The sequence below is a fragment of the Macaca thibetana genome, chromosome 19 (assembly GCF_024542745.1).
Source record: "Macaca thibetana thibetana isolate TM-01 chromosome 19, ASM2454274v1, whole genome shotgun sequence".
Classification (NCBI taxonomy): Eukaryota; Metazoa; Chordata; class Mammalia; order Primates; family Cercopithecidae; genus Macaca; species Macaca thibetana.
This window is the reverse complement of record NC_065596.1, coordinates 9,290,932-9,307,242: the sequence shown is the minus strand read 5'-3', so window position 1 is coordinate 9,307,242 and position 16,311 is coordinate 9,290,932. Positions and strand designations below refer to the sequence as shown.

Here is a 16,311-nt window from a genome sequence, read left to right as displayed (position 1 = left end):
GGTGCACACCTGTAGTCCCAGCTACTGGGGAGGCTGAGATGGGAGGATCACTTGAGCCTGGGAGATCAAGGCTGCAGTGAGTCATGACCACACCACTGCACCCTAGTCCGGGTGACAGAGTGAGACCTTGTCTCCAAAAAATTAAAAAAAGGAAAAAATGTAAAATATCTCATTAACACTTTTTATACTGATTACATGTTGAAATGACATGTTAATATATTGGGTTAAATAAAATAGATTATATACATTTATATTTATTTATTTATTTATTTATTTATTTTTATTTTATTTTATTTTATTTTTTGAGATGGAATTTCGCTCTTGTTACCCAGGCTGGAGCACAATGACACAATCTCAGCTCACCACGACCTCCCGCCTCCTGGGTTCAAGTGGTTCTCCTGCCTCAGCCTTCTAAGTAGCTGGGATTACAGGCATGCGCCACCATGCAGGGCTAATTTTGTATTTTTGGTAGAGACGGGGTTTCTCCATGTTGGTCAGGCTGGTCTTGAACTTCTGACCTCAGGTGATTCACCTGTCTCAGCCTCCCAAAGTGCTAGGATTACAGGCGTGAGCCACCACGCCCAGCCGATTATATACATTCAATAAATTAAATTTAAATATATTAAATTTGGCCAGGCACAGTGGTAGTAGTTTGAGAGGCCAAGGCAGGAGGGTGGTTTGAGGCCAGGAGTTTGAGACCAGCCTAGACAACGTAGCGAGACCCCATATCTACAAAATTAAAATAAAAATATTAGCTAGGCATGGTAGTGAGTGCCTGTAATCCTAGCTACTCAGGAGGTTAAGACAGGAGGATTGCCTCAGCCCAGGGGTTCGAGACTACACTGAGCCAAAATCGCACCACTGCACTCCAGCCAGGGCGACACAGCCTCACTCTGAATAAATAATAAATAAATAATATTAAATTTAATATCTCGAGTTTCTGTTTATTTTTAATGTGACTACTAGAAAATTTAAAATTGCATATGTGCCTTGTGTTATTTGTCTATTGGGCAGCATCCCTGGGGAATCCTCTGGAGGGCCTTTTTGTTTGTTTTTTTGTTTTTGAGACAGTTTTTCCTTGTTGCCCAGGCTGGAGTGCAATGACACGATATCACCTCACCGCAACTTCCGCCTCCCAGGTTCAAGTGATTCTCCTGCCTCAGCCTCCCAAGTAGCTGGGATTACAGGCATGCGCCACCATGCCCAGCTAATTTTGTATTTTTAGTAGAGACGGGGTTTCCCCATGTTGGTCAGGCTGGTCTCGAACTCCCAACCTCAGGTGATCCACCCGCCTCGGCCTCCCAAAGTGCTGAGATTACAGGCGTAAGCCACCGCGCCCGGCCTCTGGGGGGCCTTTTATCTCATACTCTGCGCATGATATTAACTTGCTTGCTCTCAAAGAGGGTGCACTCAGGCCGGGTGTGGTGGCTCACACCTGTAATCCCAGCACTTTGGGAGGTGGAGGCGGGTAGAGTGCTTAAGCCCAGGAATTGGAGACCACCGTGGGCAACATGGCGAAAGGCCATCTCTACAAAAAATACAAAAGATTAGCTGGGTGTGGTGGTGCACACCTATAGTCCCAGCCACGGGGGAGGCTGAGGCACCTGAGCCCAGAGAGCGGAGGTTGCAGTGAGCCATGATCGCACCACTGCACTCCAGTAACAGAGCTAAGACTGTCTCAAAAAAAAAAAAAAAAAAAAAAGAATCAGTGCACAGACTCCAGGGTTCTAAGCCCAGCTCATTCCCTGACTCGTTCCGTAGCCTCGGGCTAGAAGTCACTCAACCTTCTTGGGCCTAGGTTTCCATATGAATAAAACAGGAAAAGTAAGATAACTGTGAAGATGAAATGACAGCACAGTGCCAGGCACACAGTTCAAGCTTAATGACTGTGTTCCCCAGAGCAGCACCCCCAAGAGCTCCCCTGCACTCACTGGGGTCACAGTCATTGATGTCCTGATCGCAGGAAGGGCCAGTGTACCCTCCATGGCAGGTGCAGCTGAAACTCCCTGCCAGGTTGGTGCAGATACCATGAGGGCCACAGGGTGCGGGGCCAGCACACTCGTCCACATCCTGCTGGCATCGTGGGCCTGAGGGTGGGGAGCAAGGTCACACCTAGGGTTACAGGGTATAGAGCAGGGTCCCAGGGACCTGGGGCTCAGGAAGAACCTGCAGGCCGAGATGGGTGAAGGCAAAATAAGCCATGCTGTCATTCGCGTGGGCATTTTGCATATGCAGTTTCAGAACGGTCGTCTCCCTGTCTCAGTAGGTGGCAAATACCTACTATGAGGTCTGCTCCTCCAGGAAGCTGTACCCCAAACCCCATCCTGAATCCCAGCATCTCTAGCCCCATAGCCCTTCCTCTTCCAAGGGCTGACCCACACAGGCAGCAGATCTGTGTCCAGCTCTGTCTTTCCCAGAAGGAAGCCTCTCTCAAAGGCAGAGCTGGGGATGGTCCCCCTCCAGATCCCCAGCATCAATCCCGATAGGGCAAGGGGCAGAGGAGATGGAGAGGAGGAGGGGAGAGAAGCAGGTGACATACCTTGCCAGCCCTGGGGGCAGGAGCAGACAGGCAGCTGGCCAGGGGCAGACTCGCAGCGGCCCCCATGCTCACAGGGGTTCGGGGTGCAGGGGGAGAGGAGCTCACACTGACGTCCTGTGGGGGGTGGAAGAGAAGGAAGCAGAGACAGCCTTGAGGGATTCCCTGATCCCATCTCCCCCACCTCCCCCAACCCGTCCCCACTTCGATACCCACCTCCCAAGCTCCTGGAGGGAAATGATTGAAAGCAAAAAAGAAGCCAATATATGGGGAGGAGAGAGTAGAGGAGAAGAGAGATGAGGCCAATGGTGCTGGTGGGGCTGCAGAGGGAAGGTGAGGTACACACCCTGGACACCAGGGGGGCAGGTGCAGTGGAAACCCATCCCATCGCTGCTGCACGTCCCGCCGGCCCGGCAGGGCTGAGACTCACAGGCATCTCGAGCCAGGCTCTGGCTGCAGCGGGGGCCACTCCAGCCAGGCTCACACACACAGCGGAACCTGGCAGGGGAAGGTAGTCAGGCCAAGGAGGTAGGCCAGGGAGAGGAGGCGGTGTCTGAGGTTGAGAAGGGCCCTCACCCGCCAGGTGCATCATAGCAGATGCCGTGACTGCAGGGCTCATGGGCACAGGGATGGCTCGGGGGGAGGCAGAGTGGGGGCAAGGAGCCGGGCGGGCAGAGGCAGCGGAAGCCGTTTTCCCCATCCACGCAGGAACCTCCCTCGCCGCACGGGCTGGAAGCACACTCATTGATCTCCACGTTACAAAGGGGCCCTGGGGAGTAGACAAGCAATCTCACCTCAGAACAAAGGCAGCAGGGACAACCAGGGAGGGACGATCTGACCCCACTTAGCACACCCACACCCCCGAGCAAGGACAACCTCTTTTTCGTAATGCATCAGCTCTTGTGCAAATTAGGACACCCACCTCCTCAAACAAGAGCTGCCTTGCCCCAGATCATTCTGGTCCCCAAACTTTCATGAAGTCCCTTTCTTTTTCTTTTCTTCTTCTTATTTTTTGAGATAGGGTTGCACTCTGTCTCCCAGGCTGGACTGCAGTGGCGTGATCATAGCTCACCACAGCCTTGACCTCCTGGGCTCCAGCGATCCTCCCATCTCAGCCTCCCGACTGGCTGGGACTACAGTTGCACACCAGCACGTCCGACTAATTGTGTGCGTGTGTGTGTGTTTATCTACTTTTTTTTTTTTTTTTTTTTTTTTGAGACGGAGTCTCGCTCTGTCGCCCAGGCTGAAGTGCAGTGGCCGGATCTCAGCTCACTGCAAGCTCCGCCTCCCGGGTTCTCGCCATTCTCCTGCCTCAGCCTCCCGAGTAGCTGGGACTACAGGCGCCGCCACCTCGCCCGGCTAGTTTTTTGTATTTTTTAGTAGAGACGGGGTTTCACCGTGTCAGCCAGGATGGTCTCGATCTCCTGACCTCGTGATTCGCCCGTCTCGGCCTCCCAAAGTGCTGGGATTACAGGCTTGAGCCACCGCGCCCGGCCGTGTTTATCTACTTATTGACTAATCTGTCTTGGGGAGTGTGTTTATTTTTTGTAGAGACAGGGTTTCATTATGTTGCCCAGGCTAGTCTCGAATTCCTGGGCTCAAGTGATCCTCACGTCTCAGCCTCCCAAAGTGCTGGGATTACTACAGACATGAGCCAACACACTTAGCAAAGTCTCATTCGTTTCCACCAATAATTACTTTAGTCCCATTCAGAAATAACCTAGTCACTGAGTTTGGACACTTTCATCTGTGTTCCAGAATAATCTTTTCTTGTTTTTTTTCTTTTTTTTGTGTGTGTGTGTGTGTGTGTGTGTGTTTAGATGAAGTCTCACTCTGTCGCCCAGGCTGGAGTGCAGTGGCACAATCTTGGCTCAATGCCACCTCCACCTCCTGGGTTCAAGCAATTGTCCTGCCTCAGCCTCCCAAGTAGCGGGGACTACAGGCGCCCGCCACCACGCTCAGCTAATTTTTGTGTTTTTAGTAGAGACGGGGTTTCGCCATTTTGGCCAGGCTGATCTCAAACTCCTGACCTCAAGTGATCCACCTGCCTTGGCCTCCCAAAGCGCTGGGATTACAGGCGTGAGCCACCACGCCTGGCCTCCAGAATAATATCGAAACAACCTTATGCCAATGAGACAGCACAGACTCAGGGCAAAGCACGGACAACCTCGTTGGACAAGAGTCTGCAAAGATATGGGCAAAACAGGCCCACAGAAACAAGCGACTTCACCCTCGATTTAAGGACCCCCTCTCCATGGCAGCCACATGCCCACCTGTGAAGCCAGGTTGGCAGACACAGTCGTAGCGGTTGATACCATCACGGCAGACTCCAAAGCTGCAGGGGTTGCTGGCACAGTCGTCAATGTTCACTTCGCAGTTCACACCTGGTGGCCAGGAACATGGCATGGAGCAGTCACCACTGTGCCCCCCTAAATGCAACCTTCCCAAACCCTCTGTGCCCCTTCAGGAGTGCTGTTTCTGCCCCAGCCCCCAGTTTCACCTGTAGTCCCAGAAGGGCAGCGGCAGAGGTACTTGTCCACCAGGTCTAGGCATTTGCCGCCATGGCGGCAGGGCTGGCTACGGCATTCGTCCACCTGGCTCTCGCAGCGTGTGCCCGTGTAGCCAGGGGCACAGGCACATGAGAAGCTGGCGATGCCATCCACGCAGCGACCATGGTGGCATGGGTCAGGGGAGCAGTCATCCACGTTGCGCTCACACAGCATGCCCTCAAAGCCTGCGGGGCCAAGAGTGTCAGGCTCCGCCCACTTGCCAGGGGCCTGCCCACAGGTGAGGCCTCGGACCAATCCTGGTTCAGCTCTATCTGAGGCCCTGCCCATCAAGCTGTCAGGGGGCAGGCTCAATACAGGCCCTGCCCCGCCACTTACTTCCACTCTACCCCGCTGTAAGCTCCGGAATTTGTCCCTAGCCAAGACTCTCCCACAGTTAAATCCCATCCCCAGCTGTGGCCCCACCTCCAGCCCTGTTTCTGCCCCACCCCCTACTGGAGATGCGAGCAGACGGCAGGTGACAGGGGAAGGTACTGGGCCCTCCCCATTCAGTTACATGCACCCTGTGCCCAGCCCAACCCTTTGGCTCCACGTGTAGCCTTATGTCAGTCTATATGCATTATTGGCTCCACCCCCCAACTCTGTCACTGGGTCCTGCCTTGCTACAATCCTGCCCCCAAGCTCTCCCCAAGTCTGTTATTGGCCCTGTCGCCCACAAGCCCCGCCTCCTGATTCTCGTCGGATTGTCATTGGCCCGCCTCACCCTCTGCACAGCGGCACTCGTAGCCATCAGGCTGGTCCACGCACTTGGCGCCATTCCTGCAGGGTGTGCTGGCGCATTCGTCCACGTCCAGCTGACACGTGGAGCCGCTGAAGCCTGGGGTGGGGAGTGGGATGAGCAGAGGCCCAGAAAGGCTGAGAGCAGTACACCCCACTCCAGCCCCGCCTTGTTTGGGTGGAAAAACCCATTTACTTGGATTTAAATTAACTTCAATGTGCTTCATAACCTGTGATTTCTATTGTAAGTTATCCGCTAATGTGGTTTTATAGGTTCCCACCCTGGAGTTTTCGCCCCTTCCCAGACATGTCTTTTCAGGCTCCCTCTCCCAAGGTCCTCACCCGAGGGGCAGGTGCAGCTGAAGCCGTTAACTCGGTCCTTGCAGATCCCACCGTTGACACAGGGGCTACTCTGACACTCGTCAATATCCACCTCGCAATAGGTTCCTGTGAAGCCTGGGGCAGGGCACAGGGCTTAGGAAAGTGGGGGCTGCCCTATGGTGTGAACGGGGTGCAAGGAAGGAAGTACTTCCCTTCCCTTCCTACTCATCGACAAATCCCCCGAGCCTTCGTCCCCCCTCCCACACTCCCAGCCCAACCTTAATTTTCAGCCTGGACTGTCACCCAGCTGTGGTCCCAACTGGCCCAAGGCTCATGGGTGTTCGCAGAGGCCTTGCCTTCAAACTCCTCCTTCTCTCCCCAGTCCTCAGACTAAGCCCTTTCCCCAGTCCCCAGTCCCCAGCCCCCAGCCCCAGGGCCCCCATAGCCTTTGCCCAGGCTCATTGCAAGACTGTCTGCAGGCTTCACCTTGACCTCACAGCAGCCCTAACTCTGCCTCTCTAGCCCCAACCCCTTCCCGAGAGGGTCCTAAGGCCAAGAATACTCCCAGCCCACCTGAGGTTCTACTGACTCCATTTGACCAAGCCCCCAGAATCACACAGGATTCCCTTCTGGCCCCGACCCCACCTCCCTCCGGGCTTCAGTCTCTTAACGGTCCCACTCCAAACCCACTTCCACCCCATTCTGCTCAGCTACCCATCCGCGGGCTTATCTGGCCCCGCCCCCTGCCTCAGGACCCGCCCAGGCCACGCCCACCACCCACCTGCCATACAGATACAGGTGAACTGGCCTATGCGATCAAGGCACGTGGCCTGGTTGCGGCAGGGCCCCGACAGACACTCGTTGACGTCGGTCTCACAGCGAGGTCCAGTGTAGCCACGGCCACACTGGCACAGGAAGGAGCCCTGCGTGTTCACGCACCTGCCCAAGTGCTCGCAGGGGTTGGCGCCTGCCGGATAGAGTGCGTTCAGTGTGGGCGTGGCTGGACGGGACCCCCTCCTCTCCCCTCTTTCCTGGCCCATTCACAGACGATGGAGCTCCCCTCACCGATAGAGCACTCGTCCACATCCTGGTCACACGCCCCGCCCGTGAAACCGGGCGGACAGGTGCAAATGGCCCGGCCGTTCACTGGATTCGTGTCACAGATAGCATCCTCGTGGCAGGGGTTGCTGACACAGGCGTCATCCAGGTGACACAGGAGGCCTGGGAAGTGGTAGGCAGAAGTCATAGGCAGACCTTCCTGCTCTGCCCAAAAGGCCCACACCCCTTGCATATTGTTTTGTTGTTGTTGTTGTTGTTTTGTTTTTTGAGACGAAGTTTCGCTCTTGCTGCCCAAGCTGGATTAAAATGGTGCGATCTCGGCTCACTGCAACCTCTACCTCCCAGATTCTTCTGCTCAGCCTCCGGAGTAGCTGGGATTACAGGCATGCGCCACCACACCCGGCTAATGTTTTTTATTTTTAGTAGAAATGGGGTTTCACCACGTTAGCCAGGCTGGTCTCAAACTCCTGACCTCAGGTGATCTGCCTGCCTCAGCCTCCCAAAGTGCTGGGATTACAGGCATGAGCCACCACGCCTACCTTCCAGTCTTTGCTTCTGTAATACCCTCTGCCGTGTTATGCCCTCTTTCTATATCCATGTTCCCCTCCTAAACATGTTCTCTGATCTTTGCCACTTCCAAAGGTAACTCCCAGGAGTTCCCCAATTCCAATGGCTTCTGCATGCATCAGTGCAATGTCAGCCTCCTCCTAAGTCTCTCCCAGGCTTCCTCTCCCAGCAACTTCCCCTCTAAAGCCGCCTCCAGCGTAATCTTTTTTTTTTTTTTTTTTCTTTTTGAGACGGAATCTTGCTCTGTCACCCAGGCTGGAGTGCAGTGGCGCAATCTCGGTTCACTGCAAGCTCCACCTCCCAGGTTCACGCCATTCTCCTGCCTCAGCCTCCCAAGTAGCTGGGACTACAGACATGTGCCACCAAGCCTGGCTAATTGTTTGTATTTTTAGTAGAGACAGGGTTTCACCGTGTTAGCCAGGATGGTCTTGATCTCCTGACCTCGTGATCCACCCACCTCGGACTCCCAAAGTGCTAGGATTACAGGCATGAGCCACTGCGCCCGGCCTCTTTTTTTTTTTTTTTTTTTAATACAGGGTCTTACACTGTCTCCCAGGCTAGAGTGCAATGGCTCAATCTCAGCTTACTGCAACCTCCACCTTCTGGGCTGAAGCCATCCTTCCACCTTAGCATCCAGAGTAGCTGGGACTACAGGCATGCACTACCATGCCCAAATAATTTTTTGTATTTTTGGTAGAGACAGGATTTTGCCATGTTGCCCAGGCTGGTCTCAAACTGCTGAACTCAAGCAATCCACCCACCTGGGCCTCCCAATGTGCTGCAGTTACAGGCGTGAGCTACCACACCCAGCCTACCAAGTTTTTGTAGAGATGAGGTCTCACTATGTTGTCCAGGCTGGTCTCAAAGTCCTGGGCCCAAGCGATCCTCCTATCTTGGCCTCCCAAAGTGCTGTGATTACAGGCATGAGCCACTGTGCCCAGCCTAGCATAATCTTTCTAACACTCAAGTCAGACTTCTTATTTGCCCCCCCTAAAAACCATCCATGGCTCCCTGCAGAGAAAACAGCCACTCACCAGTCTTGCCCATGGGGCAGGCACAGTAGAAAGAAGCCACGCGGTCATGGCAGGTGGCCCCGTGGAAGCACACGGCTGTGGCACAGTCATCGATATTCTGACTGCAGCTCTCGCCTGTCCAGCCATTGACACACACGCAGCTGTGGCCACCCAGCGTGTTGAAGCAGGTACCCCCATTGTGGCAGGCGTTGGGTTGCAGCTGACACTCATCCACATCCTCCGTGCAGAACTGGCCTGTGGCAAACAGACGCAGCAGTCCAGCTACCTGGCGCATGTCCACCTGAGGCCTGCCTCCCCACTCCCTCTGGCCCCAGTGCCCACCTGTCCACTCTGGAGGGCACTGGCAGTTATAGGTGTTGACGCCATCCACGCATGTCCCCCCATTGAGACATCGGTGTCCTGGACAGTCGTCCACGTTCACTTCACAATTCTGACCCTCAAACCCTAGCAGGGAAGGGGGCAAGGATGGTCACCGTTGGGCTGGCCTGATGTCCCCACGCCCACCCTTTTGCCTCCCCTGAGTAGGGCTCACTCACCAGGAAGACAGGCGCAGTCGTAAGTGAGGTCGCCACTCTGCCTGCAGGTGCCCCCGTTACGGCACGGTGAGGGAGCACAGGGCACCGCGGGGTTCTCACATAGAGGCCCCGTGTAGCCAGCTGGACACTGGCAGCGGAAAGAGCCAGGCGTGTTGAGGCAGGTGCCACCATGGCGGCAGGGCTCACCCACCCGGCACTCATCCACGTCACTTCGGCAGCTGCGGCCCTGGTAGCCAGGTGGACAGGAGCAGAGGAAGCGTCCATCGGGCCCCACTGAGCAGCGGGCACTGTGGGCACAAGGACTGCTGAGGCAGGGATCTGGCAGGGAGCAGTCAGGGCCTGGAGGGAACGGGACAGGGTTAGTTTGGTACTGACCACACCCCCGCCTGCCTCCCCTCCAGACTCTTCCCCTCTCACCTCGGAAGCCACGGGGGCACCGGCATGAGAATCGGGCGGTGCCAGCCACCACAGAACTCTGGCAAACACCACGGCCAGCACAGGGGCCTGAGTGACAGGGGTCCTCCAGCTGACACCGCTCACCCACCCAGCCAGGCGGGCACCTGTGGGCAGAGGTGGCTTGGTCGGGCAGCACAGGGCAGGATGGCCCCAGACACAAAGATACACACCAGACAGGCAAGAAACACACAGGGAAACAGTGCAGCAAACACACATTTGCTGGGCGCGGTGGCTCACGCCTGTAATCCCAAAACTTTGGGAGGCTGCAGCGGGCAGATCACTTGGAGTCAGAGTTCAAGACCAGCCTGGCCAACATGGTGTAACCCCGTCTCCACTAAAAGTACAAAAATTTGCTGGCCATAGTGGTGTGTGCCTGTAGTTCCAGCTACTCAAGAGGCTAAGGCAGGAGAATCACTTGAACTCCAGAGGTGGAGGTTGCAGTGAGCCAAGATCGTGCCACTGCTCTCCAGCCTGGGTGACAGAGTAAGACTCCGTCCCAAAAAAACAAAACAAAACAAAACACACATTCATTCATGCAGTGAAGATTTACTAAGTACCTACTATGTCCTGAGCAATACAAATACAGCAACAAACACAATGAAAGTGGTCCCTACCCCTCTGGATCCTTGCAGCAAGGTCCAGGCAAGGAGAACATATAGAAATAAATTAATATACAACATGCTGGCAGGGGGTGGTGAAAGCCATCAGAACCATGAAGGATGTAGTCAGTTGGGTGGCAGCCCCTGAAAAGATGATGTCCATGTCCCAGAACCTGTGACTAGGACCTTATTTTTTTTTTTAAATGACTCTTTGCAGATGTAATTTTTTTCTTTTCTTTTCTTTTTTTTTTTTTTTTAAGAGATGGAGTCTTGCTCTGTCACCCAGGCTAGAGTGCAGTGGCACGATCTTGGCTCACTGCAACCTCCATCTCCCGGGGTTCAAGCAATTCTTCTGTCTCAGCCTCCTGAGTAGCTGGGACTACAGGCACACGACACCACACCTGGCTATGTAGATGTAATTAAATGAGAGATGTCAAGATGAGATTATTCTGAAGTATTCACCTGGGCCCTAAATTCAGTAACAAGTGTTCATACAAGCGAAACGCTCACGACTAATCCCAACACTTTGGGAGGTCAAGACAGGACAATCACTTCAAGACAGAAGTTCGAGAACAGCCTGAGCAACATAGGGAGACCTTTTTTCCATAAAAAAAAAAATACCTGGCGTGGTGGCAGGAGCCTGTAATCCCAGCTACTCAGGAGGCTGAGACAGGAGAATCGCTTGAACCCGGGAGGCGGAGGTTGCAGTGAGCCGAAATTGCACAACTGCACTCCGGCCTGGGTGACAAAGGGAGACTCCATCTCAAAAAAAAAAAAAAAAAAAAAAAAAAGGCCGGGTGCAGTGGCTCACACCTGTAATCCCAGCACTTTGGGAAGCTGAGGCGGGCAGATCACAAGGTCAGGAGTTCAAGACCAGCCTGGCCAATATGGTGAAACCTCATCGCTACTAAAAATACAAAAATTAGCTGGGTGTGGTGGTGCACACATGTAGTCCCCGCTACTCAGGAGGCTGAGACAGAAGAAGCGCTTGAACCTGGGAGGCAGAGGTTGCAGTAAGCCAAAATCATGCCACTGCACCCCAGCCTGGGTGACAGAGAGAGACTCCATTTAAAAAATAAAAATAAAAAATCAGCTGGCCGTGGTGGCTCACACTTGTAGTCCCAGCTTCTTGGGAGGCTGAGGTGGGAGGATCGCTTCAGCCTGGGAGTTGAAGGCTGCAGTGAACTGAGATTGCGCCACTGCACTCCAGCCTGGGTGACAGAGCAAGATTCTGTCTCAAAAAAATGAGACAGGCAGCCAAAAGGAGATTTGGGTGGGAGAAAGAAGAGAAGGAGACTGAGACAGGGACTGGAGTGAGACAGCCACAAGCTGAGAAACGTCTGGAGCCACCGGAAGCTGCAAGAGTCAGTTCTCCCCTGGGTCCCCATGGAGAGGCTCAGCCCTGCCGAAACCTTGATTTCAGACTTTCAACCTCCAAACTTCATGGCAATGAATTACTATTGTTCGAGCTACCCAGTTTGTGGTAATTTGTTAGAGCAGCAGTAGGAAGCTAAACCACAGGGCTAAGGGATAGAATGATGGGGTTGAGGAGGTAGAATTCTGTTTTCACAGACATTTGAAGGTAAGGAGGGGGCCATGGGGATTTATGGGGAACAGCATTCCAGGCAGAGGGAACAGCAAATCAGAAGTCTCAGACCCTTGTCCAGGCCCAGTGGCTCACGCCTGTAATCCCAGCACTTTGGGAGACAGAGGCAGGTGGATCACCTGAGGTCGGGAGTTTGAGACCAGCCTGACCAACACGAAGAAACCCCGTCTCTACTAAAAACACAAAAAATTAGCTGGGTGTGGTGGCGCATGCCTGTAATCCTAGCTACTCGGGAGGCTGAGGCAGGAAAATCGCTTGAACCCAGGAGGTAGAGGTTGCAGTGAGTGGAGATAGAGCCACCGCACTCCAGCCTGGGCAACAAGAGCAAAACTCAATCTAAAGAAAGGGAGAGAGAGAGAGAGAGAGAGAGGAAGGAAGGAAGGAAGGAAGGAAGGAAGGAAGGAAGGAAGGAAGGAAGGAAGGAAGGAAGGAAGGAAGGAAGGAAGGAAGGAAGGAAGGAAGGAAGGAGAAAGAAGGAAGGAAGGAGAGAAAGAAGGAAAGAAAGAAAGGAAAGAAAGAAAGAAAAAGAAAGAAAGAAAGAAAGAAAGAAAGAAAGAAAGAAAGAAAGAAAGAAAGAAAGAAAGAAAGAAAGAAAAGAAAAGAAAAGAAAGAAAGGAGAAAAGTTTCAGACCCCAGGATACAATCACCCAAGCACACATAGGCCCAGAAACCACAGCTACACACATAGAGGGACACACCAATTGGACCCCATGGCCTGGCCAACACTCAAGATACCAACCCACAGCATCTGAGGCGGAAATGAGCAACTCTCACTCACAGGGACAGACAGCAGGGCTCCCACAAACCCTCAAGTCCCTTCCCTGGGACTTATATAGCCTCCTATGAAGGGATGGGAAGGTGGAGGGTTGGGGAACTGACACTACTCTCGGTACCTTCATCTTTGTGGGGGTGGTCCTTCAACCTGCACCCCCCTCCCCAAGCCCACCAAGGAGTGTGAGAAATTGGAACTGGGAGGGGTTGGTCTTAAGACTGGAAATCTCCAAGGGGCTCTAGCGGGGTCAGAGGGAGGGGCTTGGAGAAGCCAGAGAGTCCTAGCTCCGCCCCCCAACGCTGCCAACCCTCACCCCCCTCTACCTCCCCCGTCCCTGGCGCGGTTGTCCTCCCTCCGGCTTGTCCCAGACGCCTGCGACTGAGCTCAACAAGCGGCTGACTCAGTCAGCGTCACCCGCAAGATCCCCCCCACCCCGGCCCCCAGCGAAACAGGTCGGGGCACGGCCGAGCAAGCAGAGGTGCGGGTGGCGTTGGGAGGGGAGGGCACAGCTCCCGCCCCCTCCTCCAAGGCCCGCAGGGAGACCACTGCGGCCGCGACCGCGCGTCGGGAGGGGGCGCGCTGAGCTGGGCGCCGAGGATAGCCGGTCCCACCGCCAGGCAGGGCGCGACCCGCGCGGGCCCCCTCCCGACGCCCCGGGCGGGTTCCCACGCTCTGAGTCCCGCGCCCCCGCCGACCGGTCGGGCCGGTTCCAGCCCCAGCCCGCGCCCCGCCCCACGGCCTAAGCTTTGGGGGAGACGGAGTGGGGAGCGCAGACCTGGTCGGGGGCGGGGGGGGGCACAGCGGGTGAGGCGAGGACTAGGAGATGGGGACGAGGTCTATGGAAACTTCTGCGGTCGGAGGGGGGGAGTCTTGGGGGATCCATGGGTGGGGTGACAGCTTGGGGCATCCTTGAAAGGACTTGAGTATTTGAGACCATGAAAGAGACTCGTGGGGGTTGGGGGGCGTGTAGGCAGTGGTTCCCACAGCCCCGCTCGGAGGATTGAGCCCGCTCCACTCCGGGCGATCCGGGCTCCGGGCGCCGCGCACGCCGGTGATTCACCTGTCGAAGGGCGGGGCAGCCGCGGGCGCATTCACCTGTCGGCAGTATTCCAGGCGCGGAGCTCCACTGCGCAGGCGCCCGGCCCCACCGCTCGCCCTCCCAGGTGTGTGGCTCCAGGTAAGGTCACACTTTTCCCCATCCAGCCCCACCATCGCAGACCCTCCAGCCCCACCCAGGAAACCCCCTCAGTCAGGCTCAGCCCTCCACAAAGGTGAGCCTGAGTGGGAGATCCAGCCAAAATAAATGTAGGTGTAACTTCAAAGCAGCTCCTCTGGGTCTAAACTCACCCTAGACCCACCCAGCTTGGGATTGACCCAGTACTTGGCACACATGATGCTGAATAAATGAATACATTAATGAGTCAATTAATGGCTACTGCGTGAACTGCTGTTATTAATGATAGCATGAAAGGAGCCAAGCATTTCCTCATAACCTTGAGAGACTTCTCCTTAGAGCACCTGTTTCCTGCCTCCCTACCATTATTATTTATAATAATGCCTATGTGTTGAGCACATACTGTATTCTGAGCAGTTAATGTATGCTGAGTGCATACAGGAGTTATTATTGCCCCATTTTCCAGATGCAAAAACTGAGGCTCAAAAAGCTTGAATGCTCAAGGTGTCCCAGATCCCAGAATTCAAACTGAGCTCTTTCTGTCTCTCCTCAGCTTTTTCCCAGCCTCTGCTCTGCTCCCTGCAACCCCCTGCCTTTCCTTGCGATATCTAACAAATTGTTAGAGCCTTCTTAAATTGTTAAGCCCCTTCACAGTCGCCAGGGTGAAGCATACCCTATTTCACAGGTGCAAGTAAGTGACAGTGTGGGACTGTATTATAGGCCTCCTATGCCCCCCACCACTAAATGTTGACAGACGGGAGGGGCGTGGAGGGTGTGAGCCACTGCCATTGGTCCCTGAGAGTTTGTTGACTGAATAATACCTGCCTCATGGGGGGCTTTACATGTGACCTCAGGTGGCCAAGAACTGTGAAGCTGGGATTACCAGGTCCATTTTGCAGACCATGACACTGAGACATAAAGAGTTTAATTCCTAGCCGGTCAGCAACATGATGTGGGACTTGAACCCAGGCCAAGAAGACTGCAGAGCCCCTGGTCAGTTTCCAATGGGGAAACACGAGAGGTTGCCCAAGCCACACACATGTAGGAAGTGGTAGAGACATCCATGGTGAACGCAGAGGCAGAGGGAGAAGACAAATCACACCCCCCACACAGGGCCCACTGGTGGCTCTGAGCCAGGCACTCACAGGCAGGCAGCCTCCCGGGAGGGCAGCTGGGTGCAACGACCTCCATTTGCACACGGGCTTCCGTCCAGGCAAGGGGGGACTGTGTGGGGGCGAAGGAAGGTGGAGGATCAGCCAGGTGCCCAGGAACCCCAGGCCCAAGTGACAAAACCCCTCCCTCCCTCCACCAGGCAACAGCTGCATGGGGCTGGGGGCGTCTCTGCGGATGCAGGGAGTCCCCCCATCCACAGTTCCCACGGCCCCCCCGCCCCAGCCCCAGCTGTTGAGACTGCAGCTGTCCCTGCCAGCTCGAGCCCTGGGAACCACAAAGCAGGGGCGGGCAGGAGGAGGGGCTGTCTTGTGCCAGATGTGGGGGCTCGGGAAGCTGCCAGAGCCAGGATGTGCAGAATGGGGTGTGCCGAGACAGGAAGTAAGGGTGCTGAGTGTTACAGGGAGGTCTGGGGCTTCAAGTCCAGGTTCAGGGGTAACAGAAGGGGAAGGGGCAGGGGGTCCTAGGGCCACAGGCCTTCCTTTCCCTGATGGGCATCTACTCCAGCCAGGCAGGCCTGCGTTGTGCTCTTGGGAGAGGGACCAAGGCATGTACCCACGAGTGAGCACAGCATCTCCAGGAGCAGCCAGCGCTGGGCGTTGCTGGAATAGGGTGTGTGTTGAAGGGAGGAGCAACTGGCACAAGGCATGTGCTGCCCTGTCCAACATCGCCATCCCTAAGGCTGTGGCCCTCTAGGGTGTGGCATAGTCTAACTGTCCTGCCAGACAGGTCCAAGGTGTGGCTGGGTCTGAGCTAGTGGAGAACTGTGTGCATTGGATCAGGTGTGGGGACACAGTGTGTACATCCATGCGTGCTCGTGTCAGAGAGAGGGTGATCGAATGAAAGGAAGATCGATAAAAACAGACGGACACAAAAGAATGAACTAGAAGCAGATAGACCAGGAGAAGACAGAGAAGGACAGAAAGAAACGGGCCGCGCGCAGTGGCTCACGCCTGTAATCCCAGCACTTTGGGAGGCCGAGGTGGGCAGATCAGAGGTCAGGAGATCGAGGCCATCCTGGCTAACAAGGTGAAACCCCGTCTCTACTAAAAACACAAAAAATAGCTGGGCGTGGTGGTGGGTGCCTGTAGTCCCAGCAACTCAGGAGGCTGAGGCAGGAGAATGGCATGAACCCAGGAGGTGGAGCTTGCAGTAAGCCAAGATCCCGCCACTGCACTCCAGCTTGGGCGACAGAGT

The 16,311-nt window shown here is 54.9% G+C and overlaps 1 protein-coding gene across 1 annotated transcript in view; it reads right to left on the bottom strand.

The window, feature by feature from the left end:
- NOTCH3 (notch receptor 3) overlaps window positions 1–16,311 on the bottom strand; it is a 41,997-nt gene that overhangs the window by 23,278 nt on the left and 2,408 nt on the right. The window contains exons 2-16 of the mRNA XM_050769403.1: window positions 15,090–15,168; window positions 9,755–9,897; window positions 9,338–9,676; window positions 9,123–9,245; window positions 8,802–9,035; window positions 7,207–7,362; window positions 6,923–7,108; window positions 6,163–6,276; window positions 5,807–5,920; window positions 5,037–5,270; window positions 4,810–4,920; window positions 3,113–3,305; window positions 2,883–3,034; window positions 2,540–2,653; window positions 1,932–2,087 (exon numbers count right to left, since the gene is read on the bottom strand). Of these exons, the coding sequence (XP_050625360.1) occupies window positions 1,932–2,087; window positions 2,540–2,653; window positions 2,883–3,034; window positions 3,113–3,305; window positions 4,810–4,920; window positions 5,037–5,270; window positions 5,807–5,920; window positions 6,163–6,276; window positions 6,923–7,108; window positions 7,207–7,362; window positions 8,802–9,035; window positions 9,123–9,245; window positions 9,338–9,676; window positions 9,755–9,897; window positions 15,090–15,168 (2,448 nt within the window). The remainder of the gene's footprint in view (window positions 1–1,931; window positions 2,088–2,539; window positions 2,654–2,882; window positions 3,035–3,112; window positions 3,306–4,809; window positions 4,921–5,036; window positions 5,271–5,806; window positions 5,921–6,162; window positions 6,277–6,922; window positions 7,109–7,206; window positions 7,363–8,801; window positions 9,036–9,122; window positions 9,246–9,337; window positions 9,677–9,754; window positions 9,898–15,089; window positions 15,169–16,311) is intronic.